General features: G+C 44.5%; 1 protein-coding gene across 1 annotated transcript in view; it reads right to left on the bottom strand.

Annotated features, from left to right (window-relative positions):
- Positions 1-12,817, bottom strand: part of LOC120990543 — a 54,807-nt gene extending 41,990 nt beyond the window's left edge. Inside the window, exon 1 of the mRNA XM_040419421.1 lies at positions 11,390-12,817. Coding sequence (XP_040275355.1) covers positions 11,390-12,448 — 1,059 coding nt within the window. The 5' untranslated portion in view covers positions 12,449-12,817. The remainder of the gene's footprint in view (positions 1-11,389) is intronic.
- Between the last annotated feature and the right edge of the window lie 943 nt (positions 12,818-13,760).

Here is a 13,760-nt window from a genome sequence, read left to right as displayed (position 1 = left end):
TTACAATCTATGAGGAGATGGGGGTGACACAAGAGCTTACAGTCTATGAGGAGATGGAGGAGACACAAGAGCTTACAATCTATGAGGAGATAGGGGAGACACAAGAGCTTACAGTCTATGAGGAGATAGAGGAGACACAAGAGCTTACAATCTATGAGGAGATGGAGGAGACACAAGAGCTTACAATCTATGAGGAGATAGGGGAGACACAAGAGCTTACAATCTATGAGGAGATGGGGGTGACACAAGAGCTTACAATCTATGAGGAGATAGGGGAGACACAAGAGCTTACAATCTATGAGGAGATAGAGGAGACACAAGAGCTTACAGTCTATGAGGAGATGGAGGAGACACAAGAGCTTACAATCTATGAGGAGATAGAGGAGACACAAGAGCTTACAGTCTATGAGGAGATAGAGGTGACACAAGAGCTTACAATCTATGAGGAGATGGAGGAGACACAAGAGCTTACAATCTATGAGGAGATGGAGGTGACACTAGAGCTTACAATCTATGAGGAGATAGGGGAGACACAAGAGCTTACAATCTATGAGGAGATAGAGGAGACACAAGAGCTTACAGTCTATGAGGAGATGGAGGAGACACAAGAGCTTACAATCTATGTGGAGATAGAGGAGACACAAGAGCTTACAGTCTATGAGGAGATAGGGGAGACACAAGAGCTTACAATCTATGAGGAGATGGAGGAGACAGAAGAGCTTACAATCCATGAGGAGATAGAGGAGACACAAGAGCTTACAGTCTATGAGGAGATAGAGGAGACACAAGAGCTTACAGTCTATGAGGAGATGGAGGAGACACAAGAGCTTACAATCTATGAGGAGATGGAGGAGATACAAGAGCTTACAATCTATGAGGAGATGGAGGTGACACAAGAGCTTACAATCTATGAGGAGATGGAGGAGACACAAGAGCTTACAATCCATGAGGAGATAGAGGAGGCACAAGAGCTTACAATCTATGAGGAGATGGAGGAGACACAAGAGCTTACAATCTATGAGGAGATGGAGGAGACACAAGAGCTTACAATCTATGAGGAGATGGAGGAGACACAAGAGCTTATAATCAATGAGGAGATGGAGGAGACACAAGAGCTTACAATCTATGAGGAGATGGAGGAGACACAAGAGCTTACAATCTATGAGGAGATAGAGGAGACACAAGAGCTTACAATCTATGAGGAGATAGAGGAGACACAAGAGCTTACAGTCTATGAGGAGATAGAGGAGACACAAGAGCTTACAATCTATGAGGAGATAGAGGAGACACAAGAGCTTACAATCTATGAGGAGATGGAGGAGACACAAGAGCTTACAGTCTATGAGGAGATAGAGGAGACACAAGAGCTTACAATCTATGAGGAGATAGAGGTGACACAAGAGCTTACAGTCTATGAGGAGTTAGGGGTGACACAAGAACTTACAATCTATGAGGAGATAGAGGAGACACAAGAACTTACAATCTATGAGGAGATGGGGAGACACAAGAGCTTACAATCTATGAGGAGACAGGGGAGACACAAGAGCTTACAATCTATGAGGAGATAGAGGAGACACAAGAGCTTACAATCTATGAGGAGATGGAGGAGACACAAGAGCTTACAGTCTATGGGGAGATAGAGGTGACACAGAAGGTGACAAGAGCTTGTGTTCTACAATGGTCCGACCATCTTAACACAATAGTGGAGCAGATATAAAGCTCCATGAGCCGTCACCAGCCGATATCTGTAGAGCTTCTGGGTGCACTGCGTACGGTGGAGACTGATGGATGATAGAAGAATAGTTTAAAAGAATGATGATAAAGGTGGAGAGTGTGACGGACTGAAATGTCATTGAGGCTGCTGGAGAAGCCTGAGGGCCAGCCTCCTGCCTAGTGACTATGAACCTAGGAGTTTGGAGATTCCCCTTGTTTGGTTGAACCGGGTATCCGGGGCACATGGACGGCTGTTGCAGTGGAGCCTGACCCTACAGCTGTTTACTTTCACAATCTAATTCTGGCCTGGGAAACACAATGTGAATGCTGATGGACTATCTCGCTTAACAGAACTGGAAGGGTGACTAACATGGACATCTCCAAGTGGACCCGTAGAGGGTCTCACCAGGTCTAGCAACAATTAGAATGATTAAGACTCCAGCACTCACTTATTTTGAAGTGTCAAGTTCTCCGTCTTTATTTCGCAAGTTTTTAACAGACAATACAGGGCTCAAATACTCTCTGAATCTCTGCATCAGAGAGTATTTGAGCCCTGTATTGTCTGTTAAAAACTTGCGAAATATAGACGGAGAACTTGACACTTCAAAATAAGTGAGTGCTGGAGTCTTAATCATTCTAATTGTTGCTGTACCTGTATAAGGAGGTTGAAAAACCAGGCACCGAGCACGCGGATACATTTCAACCGAAAAAATAGTGAGCCGGTATTTCTACTTTACATGTATAAATCTCACCAGGTCTGCCACCCTTTAACTTGGGGGAGCTATGTGACGACATGGTCATCAATTTGAGATAAATGTGTATTTGTCACGGCCTATGGTGTACTCTGTGACACTGTTTCCACACTTGCTGTTGCCCGGGGCAACGTGTTGCTGTGAGAGCATGCAGTGGCAGTGTCTCGTCCTTCTGGGTGATTGCCGTGACATGGTTGCCACGCATGCTGTTGCCGGTGGTTACGTGTTTGGTATGCTTGTGTGTGCACTTCCCCTTTAAGTTGTAGCCTCCCTCTGTCTGGTGCTGTAAGGGTTAACTCCCTGACTGGGTGTGGTCACTTGGCTTATATCTTCTGTGGTTTCCTGGCTTGAGTCAGTTGTACTTCAGCTGTGGTTGGTGCTGGAGCTCTGCTCCAGTCCCGGGTGTTCCATCTGTCCAGTGAGGGCCACCCCTGTGGTCATAGATGTCAATGTCATCCCGGTGTCTCCTTCCCTTCCTGTCCCTATTTGTATGGAGTGGGTTATGTTCAGGGTGTTTGTATGTCTAATTTGGTGTTACATGTCTGGTGGTGTTTGGTGTCATGTTTGCTAGACATTCCCCTGTCTCATGTTTATTGCAGCTATGGATATCCTGGGTTCCTGTGTGGTTTGTGGTGTGTGCTGTGTCCTTTTTATGTTGGTGTGGACAGCAGCACTTGTGCACGGGTTCTAGTCAGTGTGTCTGTGGCAGGTAAGTGTGTTACTGGTCTCACTTACCTGCCATCTCTATAGCTGTATGTGTTCTCCTCTCCTTGCAGCCTGGCCTCAGATAGAGACTCCTGTTCCTCCATGACTGGGATGAACATGTCGTCTCTTCCCTGCTCCTTGGTGAGGGATTACCAGGGCGACTGAGGGTCTCTAGGAATCCTGAGTATGAGTCGTCCTACCATCGGGGTCTGCTCATACGGTGAGGAGTCGTAGGAGGTGACCTGCTCCCTTATTACTCCTTTTGGCCAGGCTGATCCCCTTTTACCCTTTGACACCGCACGGTGGGGGGTTTCCCCCACTCACCATCGTGACAGTATTGGAGTTGGATATGTGTAATTATGTTATAATGTGTAACTTGTTTCAAAAGACTGTCAGCACTCTCCCCCCCCCCCCCCCCCCCCTTCTTTATCTGCCATTGGACACTGAAAGAGCTCAGGACATGTTGGCCAGGCTCCTGCTAGGGCTGTCTGGAGCTATTTTAGCAGGTGGACCCCAGTGGTGTGGTGCAGACAGAATGTCTGGGGAGGGGAAGGGGAATGTGATGGGATTACAGTTTCATCTGATCACTTTCTGTATATAATTTCATGCAGTTGCTCAATAAAGCAGTTTTTTGTTTCACCTACACTGAGTCTCGACCAGTGACTGGGGAAACTGGGAGCTACAGATCAGCGGTCTGCAATATCTCCTGAGTAAGGAAGAATACAGAGGCAGACATACTCTTCCTGAATACTGGGGGTCCGTCACAGGGAGGATAAATGGAGAAGAGTCAGATTGGGGATGTGATGGTACACCCTACAAAGATGTATTTATATGGAGCTCCAAAAATGTAGATGCTGCGATTTAACGTAATTTCTTGGGCTAGGACGTTCCAGAGAACTGGTGGAGAAGTCTTGGAGACGGGAGTGAGAGGTCTGTCTTATGGTGGATGTCAGTTGAAAGTTGTTGGCTGAACGTAGAGTACGGGTAGTGTTGTGGACAGAGATGAGGGGGGAGATGTAGGGGGAGGGGGTGACACTATAACTAGTTTTCTTTACCCATTTATGTTTTTAGACTTACCGCCCTCTCTTCGTTCTTCTACGTTGTCTGTAAGAGGCGTCCGGTCAGTGCGTCTGTCAGACTGCTCTCCATGACTGGAATCTACCTAAGAAAAGGAGAGTGGATATAACATTAGACACCTTACAAACCAACTGAGTCTTCACACGTGACTCCACCTGTTAATGTTCTGAGCATTGCTAGGATATGAAGTCACTTTCGGACTGCACCCTTGGCCGCCCCACAAACCATTGCTAATTTTTCAATGCAAACTCCTCACAGATATTCTCTGCATGGTGACCCAATCCAGTAAATTGGGCAGATTACTGTTCTCGACATAACCATATGGCCAGGAGCGCCTCGATGCATAAGAAACCCACTGGCTCCAGCTACTGACATCGTGTTCAACAGTTTTTATAACTGTTGAACACTAAAAACGTTGTCATAATCAAAAAACTTGCAGACAAATGCTAATTTTTAGCCTTTTGTGAGATTAAAAACTAAAACCTCATTTAGAAAAAACCTTTGCTTTGCCCTTTTTTTAATTGAGATTTTTGGTATTTTTATGTTATGCACTAGACACGGCATTACCCATGCTTCCCTAATGTCTTCTCTATAGCACTTTAATAAAACCAGAATCCATCTACACACTACTCAACAAAAAGCTGTAAAAAATATTTGGATTTTGGGTGAAATTTGTGGAAATGTAAAAAGTTCCGGCTCCAGTGATATTATATCATGAAAGTCGGGCATTTAAAGGGCTTCTGTCACCCCACTAAACTTTTTTTTTTTTTTTTGCTTACTTATAATCCCCACACTGCGATTAATCATTTTGGTCCTGTAGATTTTGTTTAAAACATGCTTTTAAAATATGCAAATTACCTTGCTACCAGCAAGTAGGGCGGCTACTTGCTGGTAGCAGCCGCATCCTCCGATGGTAATGACGCCCCCTCTGCTTGTTGATTGACAGGGGCAGCGGACGGGATCTTTCTCTGCTGGCCCTGCCTGTTAGCATTCAAAATCTGGTGCCTGCGCCGCGGCCGTACCTGTCTTCAATCGGCGCAGGCGCACTGAGAGCCGGCCACTCACTCTGCCGCTCGCTCCTCAATGCGCCTGCGCCGGGTGTAGATGTGACGTCATCGGCGCAGGCGCATTGAGGATGGAGCGGCCGAGCAAGCGGCCGCCTCTCAGTGCGCCTGCGCCGATTGAAGACAGGTACGGCCGCGGCGCAGGCGCCAAATTTTGAATGCTAACAGGCAGGGCCAGCAGAGAACGATTCCGTTCCCTGGCCCTGTCAATCACAATGCGGAGGGGGCGTCATTAGGATCGGAGGATGCGGTAATGTAAAGGTAATTTACATATTTTAAAAGCATGTTTTAAACAAAATCTACAGGACCAAAATGATTAATTTGATTATGTAGGCATAAATCGCAGTGTGGGGATTATAAGTAAGCAAAAAAAAGGTTTAGTGGGGTGACAGAAGCCCTTTAAGTAGAAGCAGCAATGGTGGTTTTCTCATCTCAATTTATTGAAACAGTGGTGGGTATAACGCCACAAAAATGTCAGTGTCTCAGTAACTTGTCATGTGACCTTGAGCATCAATTATAGCAGGGGTGGCCAACCTGGGGCTCTCCAGATGTCGCAAAACTACAACTCCCAGCATGCCCAGACTGCCAACCGCTATCAGCCTGCAGCAAGTCATGGTGGGAATTGGAGTTTTGGTTAGTGAGCTATATCCAAGATATCTACATGGTGGGAATTGGAGTTTTACAACAGCTGGAGAGCCGCAGGTTGGCCATGCCTGAATTATAGCTTCACAGCAACATCTCCTGCTGTTCACACGGCGACTTATTGTCTGCTGAGGCATGGCATTCCACTCTTCTTGAATGGTGGCCCTCAGGTCATTGCGGTTCTGGGGTACAGAGTTATGAGCCTCTACACGGCGACTCCGCTGATATTGGATTCAGGTCTGGAGAAAGTGCAGGCCACTCCATTTGAGGTTCCCCAGTCTCCAACAGCTATTCCCTAATGATGCAACCTCGATGAGCTGGAGCATTGTGGTCCATGAAGATGACACTAGGGCTGAGATGTTCATGCAGAGGCTCAATGACTGGATTAATGATGTTCTTCTAGTAGTATGGGCTTGTCACTGGACCATTCACAAAGTGTAGGTCAGTTCTGTATTGACTAGACACACCTGCCCACACTGTAACACCACCACCACCACCACCAAAGGCTCGTCTTATGACAACAGTGGCTGATGCATAGCGCTCTCCCTGATGTCTCCAACATTGTTGGCGGCCATCATTTCTGCTCAGCGTGAATCGACTTTCATCAGTGAACAGCACTGAGGCCCGGTCCCTCGTCCCACTGAGGCCCGGTCCCTATACCACAGACCACTAGAGGATGGACAGTACACCGCTAGATAACCATGGACTGGACATATAATATACCACTGACCACTAGAGGATGGACAGTACACCGCTAGATAATCATGGACTGGACATATAATATACCACTGACCTCTAGATGATGGACAGTACACCGCTAGATAACCATGGACTGGGCATATAATATACCACTGACCACTAGAGGATGGACAGTACACTGCTAGATAACCATGGACTGGACATATAATATACCACTGACCACTAGAGGATGGACAGTACACCGCTAGATAATCATGGACTGGACATATAATATACCACTGACCTCTAGATGATGGACAGTACACCGCTAGATAACCATGGACTGGACATATAATATACCACTGACCACTAGAGGACGGACAGTACACCTCTAGATAACCATGGACTGGACATATAATATACCACTGACCACTAGATGATGGACAGTACACCTCTAGATAACTATGGACTGGACATATAATATACCACTGACCTCTAGATGATGGACAGTACACCGCTAGATAACCATGGACTGGACATATAATATACCACTGACCACTAGAGGACGGACAGTACACCTCTAGATAACCATGGACTGGACATATAATATACCACTGACCACTAGATGATGGACAGTACACCTCTAGATAACCATGGACTGGACATATAATATACCACTGACCACTAGAGGACGGACAGTACACCTCTAGATAACCATGGACTGGACATATAATATACCACTGACCACTAGAGGATGGACAGTACACCGCTAGATAACCATGGACTGGACATATAATCCACCACTGACCACTAGAGGATGGACAGTACACCGCTAGATAACCATGGACTGGACATATAATATACCACTGACCACTAGAGGATGGACAGTACACCGCTAGATAACCATGGACTGGACATATAATATACCACTGACCACTAGAGGATGGACAGTACACCGCTAGATAACCATGGACTGGACATATAATATACCACTGACCACTAGAGGATGGACAGTACACCGCTAGATAATCATGGACTGGACATATAATATACCACTGACCACTAGAGGATGGACAGTACACCGCTAGATAATCATGGACTGGACACATAATATACCACTGACCACTAGAGGATGGACAGTACACCGCTAGATAATCATGGACTGGACATATAATATACCACTGACCACTAGAGGATGGACAGTACACCGCTAGATAACCATGGACTGGACATATAATATACCACTGACCACTAGAGGATGGACAGTACATTGCTAGATAACCATGGACTGGACATATAATATACCACTGACCACTAGAGGATGGACAGTACACCGCTAGATAACCATGGACTGGACATATAATATACCACTGACCACTAGAGGACGGACAGTATACCACTAGATAACCATGGACTGGACATATAATATACCACTGACCACTAGAGGACGGACAGTACACCGCTAGATAACCATGGACTGGACATATAATATACCACTGACCACTAGAGGATGGACAGTACACCACTAGATAACCATGGACTGTACATATAATATACCACTGACCACTAGAGGATGGACAGTACACCGCTAGATAACCATGGACTGGACATATAATATACCACTGACCACTAGAGGATGGACAGTACACCGCTAGATAACCATGGACTGGACACATAATATACCACTGACCACTACAGGATGGACAGTACACCGCTAGATAACCATGGACTGGACATATAATATACCACTGACCACTAGAGGATGGACAGTACACCGCTAGATAACCATGGACTGGACATATAATATACCACTGACCACTAGAGGATGGACAGTACACCACTAGATGACCATGGACTGGACATATAATATACCACTGACCACTAGAGGATGGACAGTACACCACTAGATAACCATGGACTGGACATATAATATACCACTGACCACTAGAGGATGGACAGTACACCAGTAAATAACCATGGACTGGACATATAATATACCACTGACCACTAGAGGATGGACAGTACACCGCTAGATAACCATGGACTGGACATATAATATACCCCTGCCTACTAGAGGATGGACAGTACACCGCTAGATAACCATGGACTGGACATATAATATACCACTGACTACTAGAGGATGGAGAGTACACCGCTAGATAACCATGGACTGGACATATAATATACCACTGACCACTAGAGGATGGACAGTACACCGCTAGATAACCATGGACTGGACACATAATATACCACTGACCACTACAGGATGGACAGTACACCACTAGATAACCATGGACTGGACATATAATATACCATTGACCACTACAGGATGGACAGTACACCGCTAGATAACCATGGACTGGACATATAATATACCACTGACCACTAGAGGATGGACAGTACACCGCTAGATAACCATGGACTGGGCATATAATATACCACTGACCACTAGAGGATAGACAGTACACCGCTAGATAACCATGGACTGGACACATAATATACCACTGACCACTACAGGATGGACAGTACACCGCTAGATAACCATGGACTGGACATATAATATACCACTGACCACTAGAGGATGGACAGTACACCGCTAGATAACCATGGACTGGACATATAATATACCACTGACCACTAGAGGATGGACAGTACACCGCTAGATAACCATGGACTGGACATATAATATACCACTGACCACTAGAGGATGGACAGTACACCGCTAGATAACCATGGACTGGACATATAATATACCACTGACCACTAGAGGATGGACAGTACACCGCTAGATAACAATGGACTGGACATATAATATACCACTGACCACTAGAGGATGGACAGTACACCACTAGATGACCATGGACTGGACATATAATATACCACTGACCACTAGAGGATGGACAGTACACCGCTAGATAACCATGGACTGGACATATAATATACCACTGACTACTTGAGGATGGACAGTACACCGCTAGATAACCATGGACTGGACACATAATATACCACTGACCACTAGAGGACGAACAGTACACTGCTAGATAACCATGGACTGGACACATAATATACCACTAACTACTAGAGGATGGACAGTACACCACTAGATAACCATGGACTGGACATATAATATACCACTGACCACTAGAGGATGGACAGTACACCACTAGATAACCATGGACTGGACATATAATATACCACTGACCACTAGAGGATGGACAGTACACCGCTAGATAACCATGGACTGGACATATAATATACCCCTGCCTACTAGAGGATGGACAGTACACCGCTAGATAACCATGGACTGGACATATAATATACCACTGACCACTAGAGGATGGACAGTACACCGCTAGATAACCATGGACTGGACACATAATATATCACTGACCACTAGAGGATGGACAGTACACCGCTAGATAACCATGGACTGGACATATAATATACCACTGAGCACTAGAGGATGGACAGTACACCGCTAGATAACCATGGACTGGACACATAATATACCACTGACCACTACAGGATGGACAGTACACCGCTAGATAACCATGGACTGGACATATAATATACCACTGACCACTAGAAGATGGACAGTACACCGCTAGATAACCATGGACTGGACATATAATATACCACTGACCACTAGTGGATGGAATGTACACTGCTAGATAACCATGGACTGGACATATAATATACCACTGACTACTAGAGGATGGAGAGTACACCGCTAGATAACCATGGACTGGACATATAATATACCACTGACCACTAGAGGATGGACAGTACACCGCTAGATAACCATGGACTGGACACATAATATACCACTCACCACTACAGGATGGACAGTACACCACTAGATAACCATGGACTGGACATATAATATACCATTGACCACTAGAGGATGGACAGTACACCGCTAGATAACCATGGACTGCACATATAATATACCACTGACCACTAGAGGATAGACAGTACAGCTAGATAACCATAGACTGGACATATAATATACCACTGACCACTAGAGGATGGACAGTACACCTCTAGATAACCATGGACTGGACATATAATATACCACTGACCACTAGAGGATGGACAGTACACTGCTAGATAACCATGGACTGGACATATAATATACCACTGACCACTAGAGGATGGACAGTACACCTCTAGATAACCATGGACTGGACATATAATATACCACTGACCACTAGAGGATGGACAGTACACCGCTAGATAACCATGGACTGGACATATAATATACCACTGACCACTAGAGGATGGACAGTGCACCGCTAGATAACCAAGTACTGAACATATAATATACCACTGACCACTAGAGGATGGACAGTACACCGCTAGATAACCATGGACTGGACACATAATATACCACTGACCACTAGAGGATGGACAGTACACCGCTAGATAACCATGGACTGGACATACTGTATAATATACCACTGACCACTAGAGGATGGACAGTACACCACTAGATGACCATGGACTGGACATATAATATACCACTGACCACTAGAGGATGGACAGTACGCTGAATTACTGAAGTATCAGTCTAAATCTGTATCTAATTCTCCACCCAACATTCAACAGTCTCATGTAATATATGGGGGTGTACACATTTATGGCATCTGCAGAATGTTAAATTGGAACATCTAATAATATAAAAAGCGATGTTAATACACTAGGAAATATTGAAATTCTAGTATATACTGTCAATCATGTCTGACACTTGACTCTTACTTTTGGATGGAGTTCTTGGCTTTTTGCTGGATACTTTTTCTTCAACTTTTCTATCCTTTTTTCTGCATCAGTTTTTTTCATTTTTGATTTGTTCATAAATGGCTGAAGATCTCCACAGGCGGTTAGGTTATTAATTAGTGTATCCACTGGGATTTTAAATTGATTATCCCAAGGAACATTGAAAGCAATCACCAGTTGGTTCCACACACATTTGACTTTATCATTACAGTGCCCGCTTTTCTCATACAGGTTACAAGTTGGTTGGAGTGGACTTCCTATAATTTCACCTTTCTTACTCAATACCTCCAGACTTTCTGAAGTGGATTCAGGTCTCCAGTACAAGGTGTCACCCAGTAAAAAGACATTTGGTAGAGGATCACATCTAACTTCGAGCCTTGGAACTCTTGGGTGGTCTTTAAATCGGCTGTTATCAGGACAGTGCACGACCACATAATGAACGATCTCCTGCTTGTAGATGTGCATGCCTAGAATACTGAGCTGTGGCTTTTTACCTTCACAAAACTGAGCCTCATATAGAGAAAGGAGGTCAGAGAACTGAAAGGAGAACTTGAAGTTCCCATATCGAGAGGCCAATTTATTAAATGCTGGAGAGTTGGCGAATTGTTGCATTAATTCTCTTTGGTATTCTTCTGCCTCACATTTCCGAACAATTTTTTGGACGTGAGTGTAAGCTTCTTTTCGAGCCTTCTCTATGTCACGGGAAGAAACATCCACCGCCCAGAAGGAAAGGCTTGTAAATTTTAATCTTCCCTGAGTTGTTCCTGTAAAGGATTGTGATTCCAGAATCATCTTGGTGGAGTCCAGGGTGGTGCAGTGATGAAGACCAGTGATGGAGAACTCTACTGGAAGATGAAGGAAGATATCTGAGCGGATTTGCTCAATGTTGGATTTCATATTTTTTCCAGTCTTATTAATGCTTTTCTTCTGCAGACACTTATAGATCTCTTCTACGGATAATAATTCCTTTTGCTTGAAATATCCCAAAGATGACTTCGAGCTTATAATTTCCTCAAGTTCTGTACTCTGAGAAGAAGCCATTGCTGCTGCCGTTCCCTCCTCTGATCAGCTGTAAGGTTCTATGTCAGATCCAGATCCTGAGTGAGTCATATGACGAAGTTGTGCTCTTTATAATTTCCACAGATATACACCCTGTCTACACCTCCAGGAGGCAACTCCTCACCCTCCCTGTCAACAGCTGGGATCTAAGATTTCTCTCTTTAGTCAAATGGCTGTTTTTTGTTTTTTTTTGTCTTTTGACTGTTATTTCTGTCTCTTGCTTCATACCTGGGGTTCTGTAACATTCTGCTTTTTGTGTAAAATTATGTGAGAAGACTACAGTGTTACCAGAGAAACATTATAGAATATTGCGGTATTACTGGCTCCAGCAGGTAACTAGGATGGTCATCATAGCCTGATCCCAGCATATCCCTCTCACCCAGTGCCCAACTGATTGTTAACCTAGAGATACATTATTAGAGATTGCCAGTATCTGAGCATTGTCTGGAGAAGATACAGTAGAAAGTTTAAAAAATTTACATAGACCATATGGGCCATCACCTATCCTTCAGCATGGAGCTACATGTAAGTGAAGCTTAGGGTACATTCACACGACCGTATAATTTGATCCGCATCCGTTCCGCATTTTGCAGAATAGTTGCGGATCCATTCATTTCTATGGGTGAATAAAATGTGCGGACAACATTCAGTATGTTGTCCGCATCCGTGTTTCCGCATTTCTAGTCCGCAAACATATGAAGCTTGTCTGCATAGATCGGTCCGCAGCCCCATTCAAGTCAATGGATCCGCAAATTGCGGATGACATAAGGAATGGTTTCCGTATATGTCATCCGTTTTTTGCGGATCCATTTCCGTATTTTTGAAGGCCTTAATAATGATTTTTTTTTCTCTCTATCTTTTTTTTCCCTTCACGGACCGTAAAAAAACGGAACACAAACGGAAGTCATTTGTTGGCAAAATGCGGACACACAGTTCAGTTTTTTGCGGACCGCAAAACGAAAAGGATTACACACGGTCGTGTGAATGTACCCTTATTACCTATAGATCACTTCATAGGTATATTAGATCCTACAGCTCTTCATTTACACTGAGATGCTCCCACCCCACTACCACTCCCAACATCACTCAAATCACAACAGGTTGGGATACCACAAGTTCTGGTAATTAGTATAAGGTGTCTATGGTCTTAGATCGTTCTCTTTAGATATTACCTGGCTACATTAGTGACACTGGAGAGAAAAGAAACCATCAAACATGTCCCCACCCCAGAAGAGACAATGTTCAGGAATGTTCTTCTGGATACTGGAGCCTCTGACCCATTCTATATTGTATA

Source organism: Bufo bufo, chromosome 2 (genome assembly GCF_905171765.1).
Source record: "Bufo bufo chromosome 2, aBufBuf1.1, whole genome shotgun sequence".
Taxonomy (NCBI): domain Eukaryota; kingdom Metazoa; phylum Chordata; class Amphibia; order Anura; family Bufonidae; genus Bufo; species Bufo bufo.
This window is presented reverse-complemented; position numbering and strand designations above follow the sequence as displayed.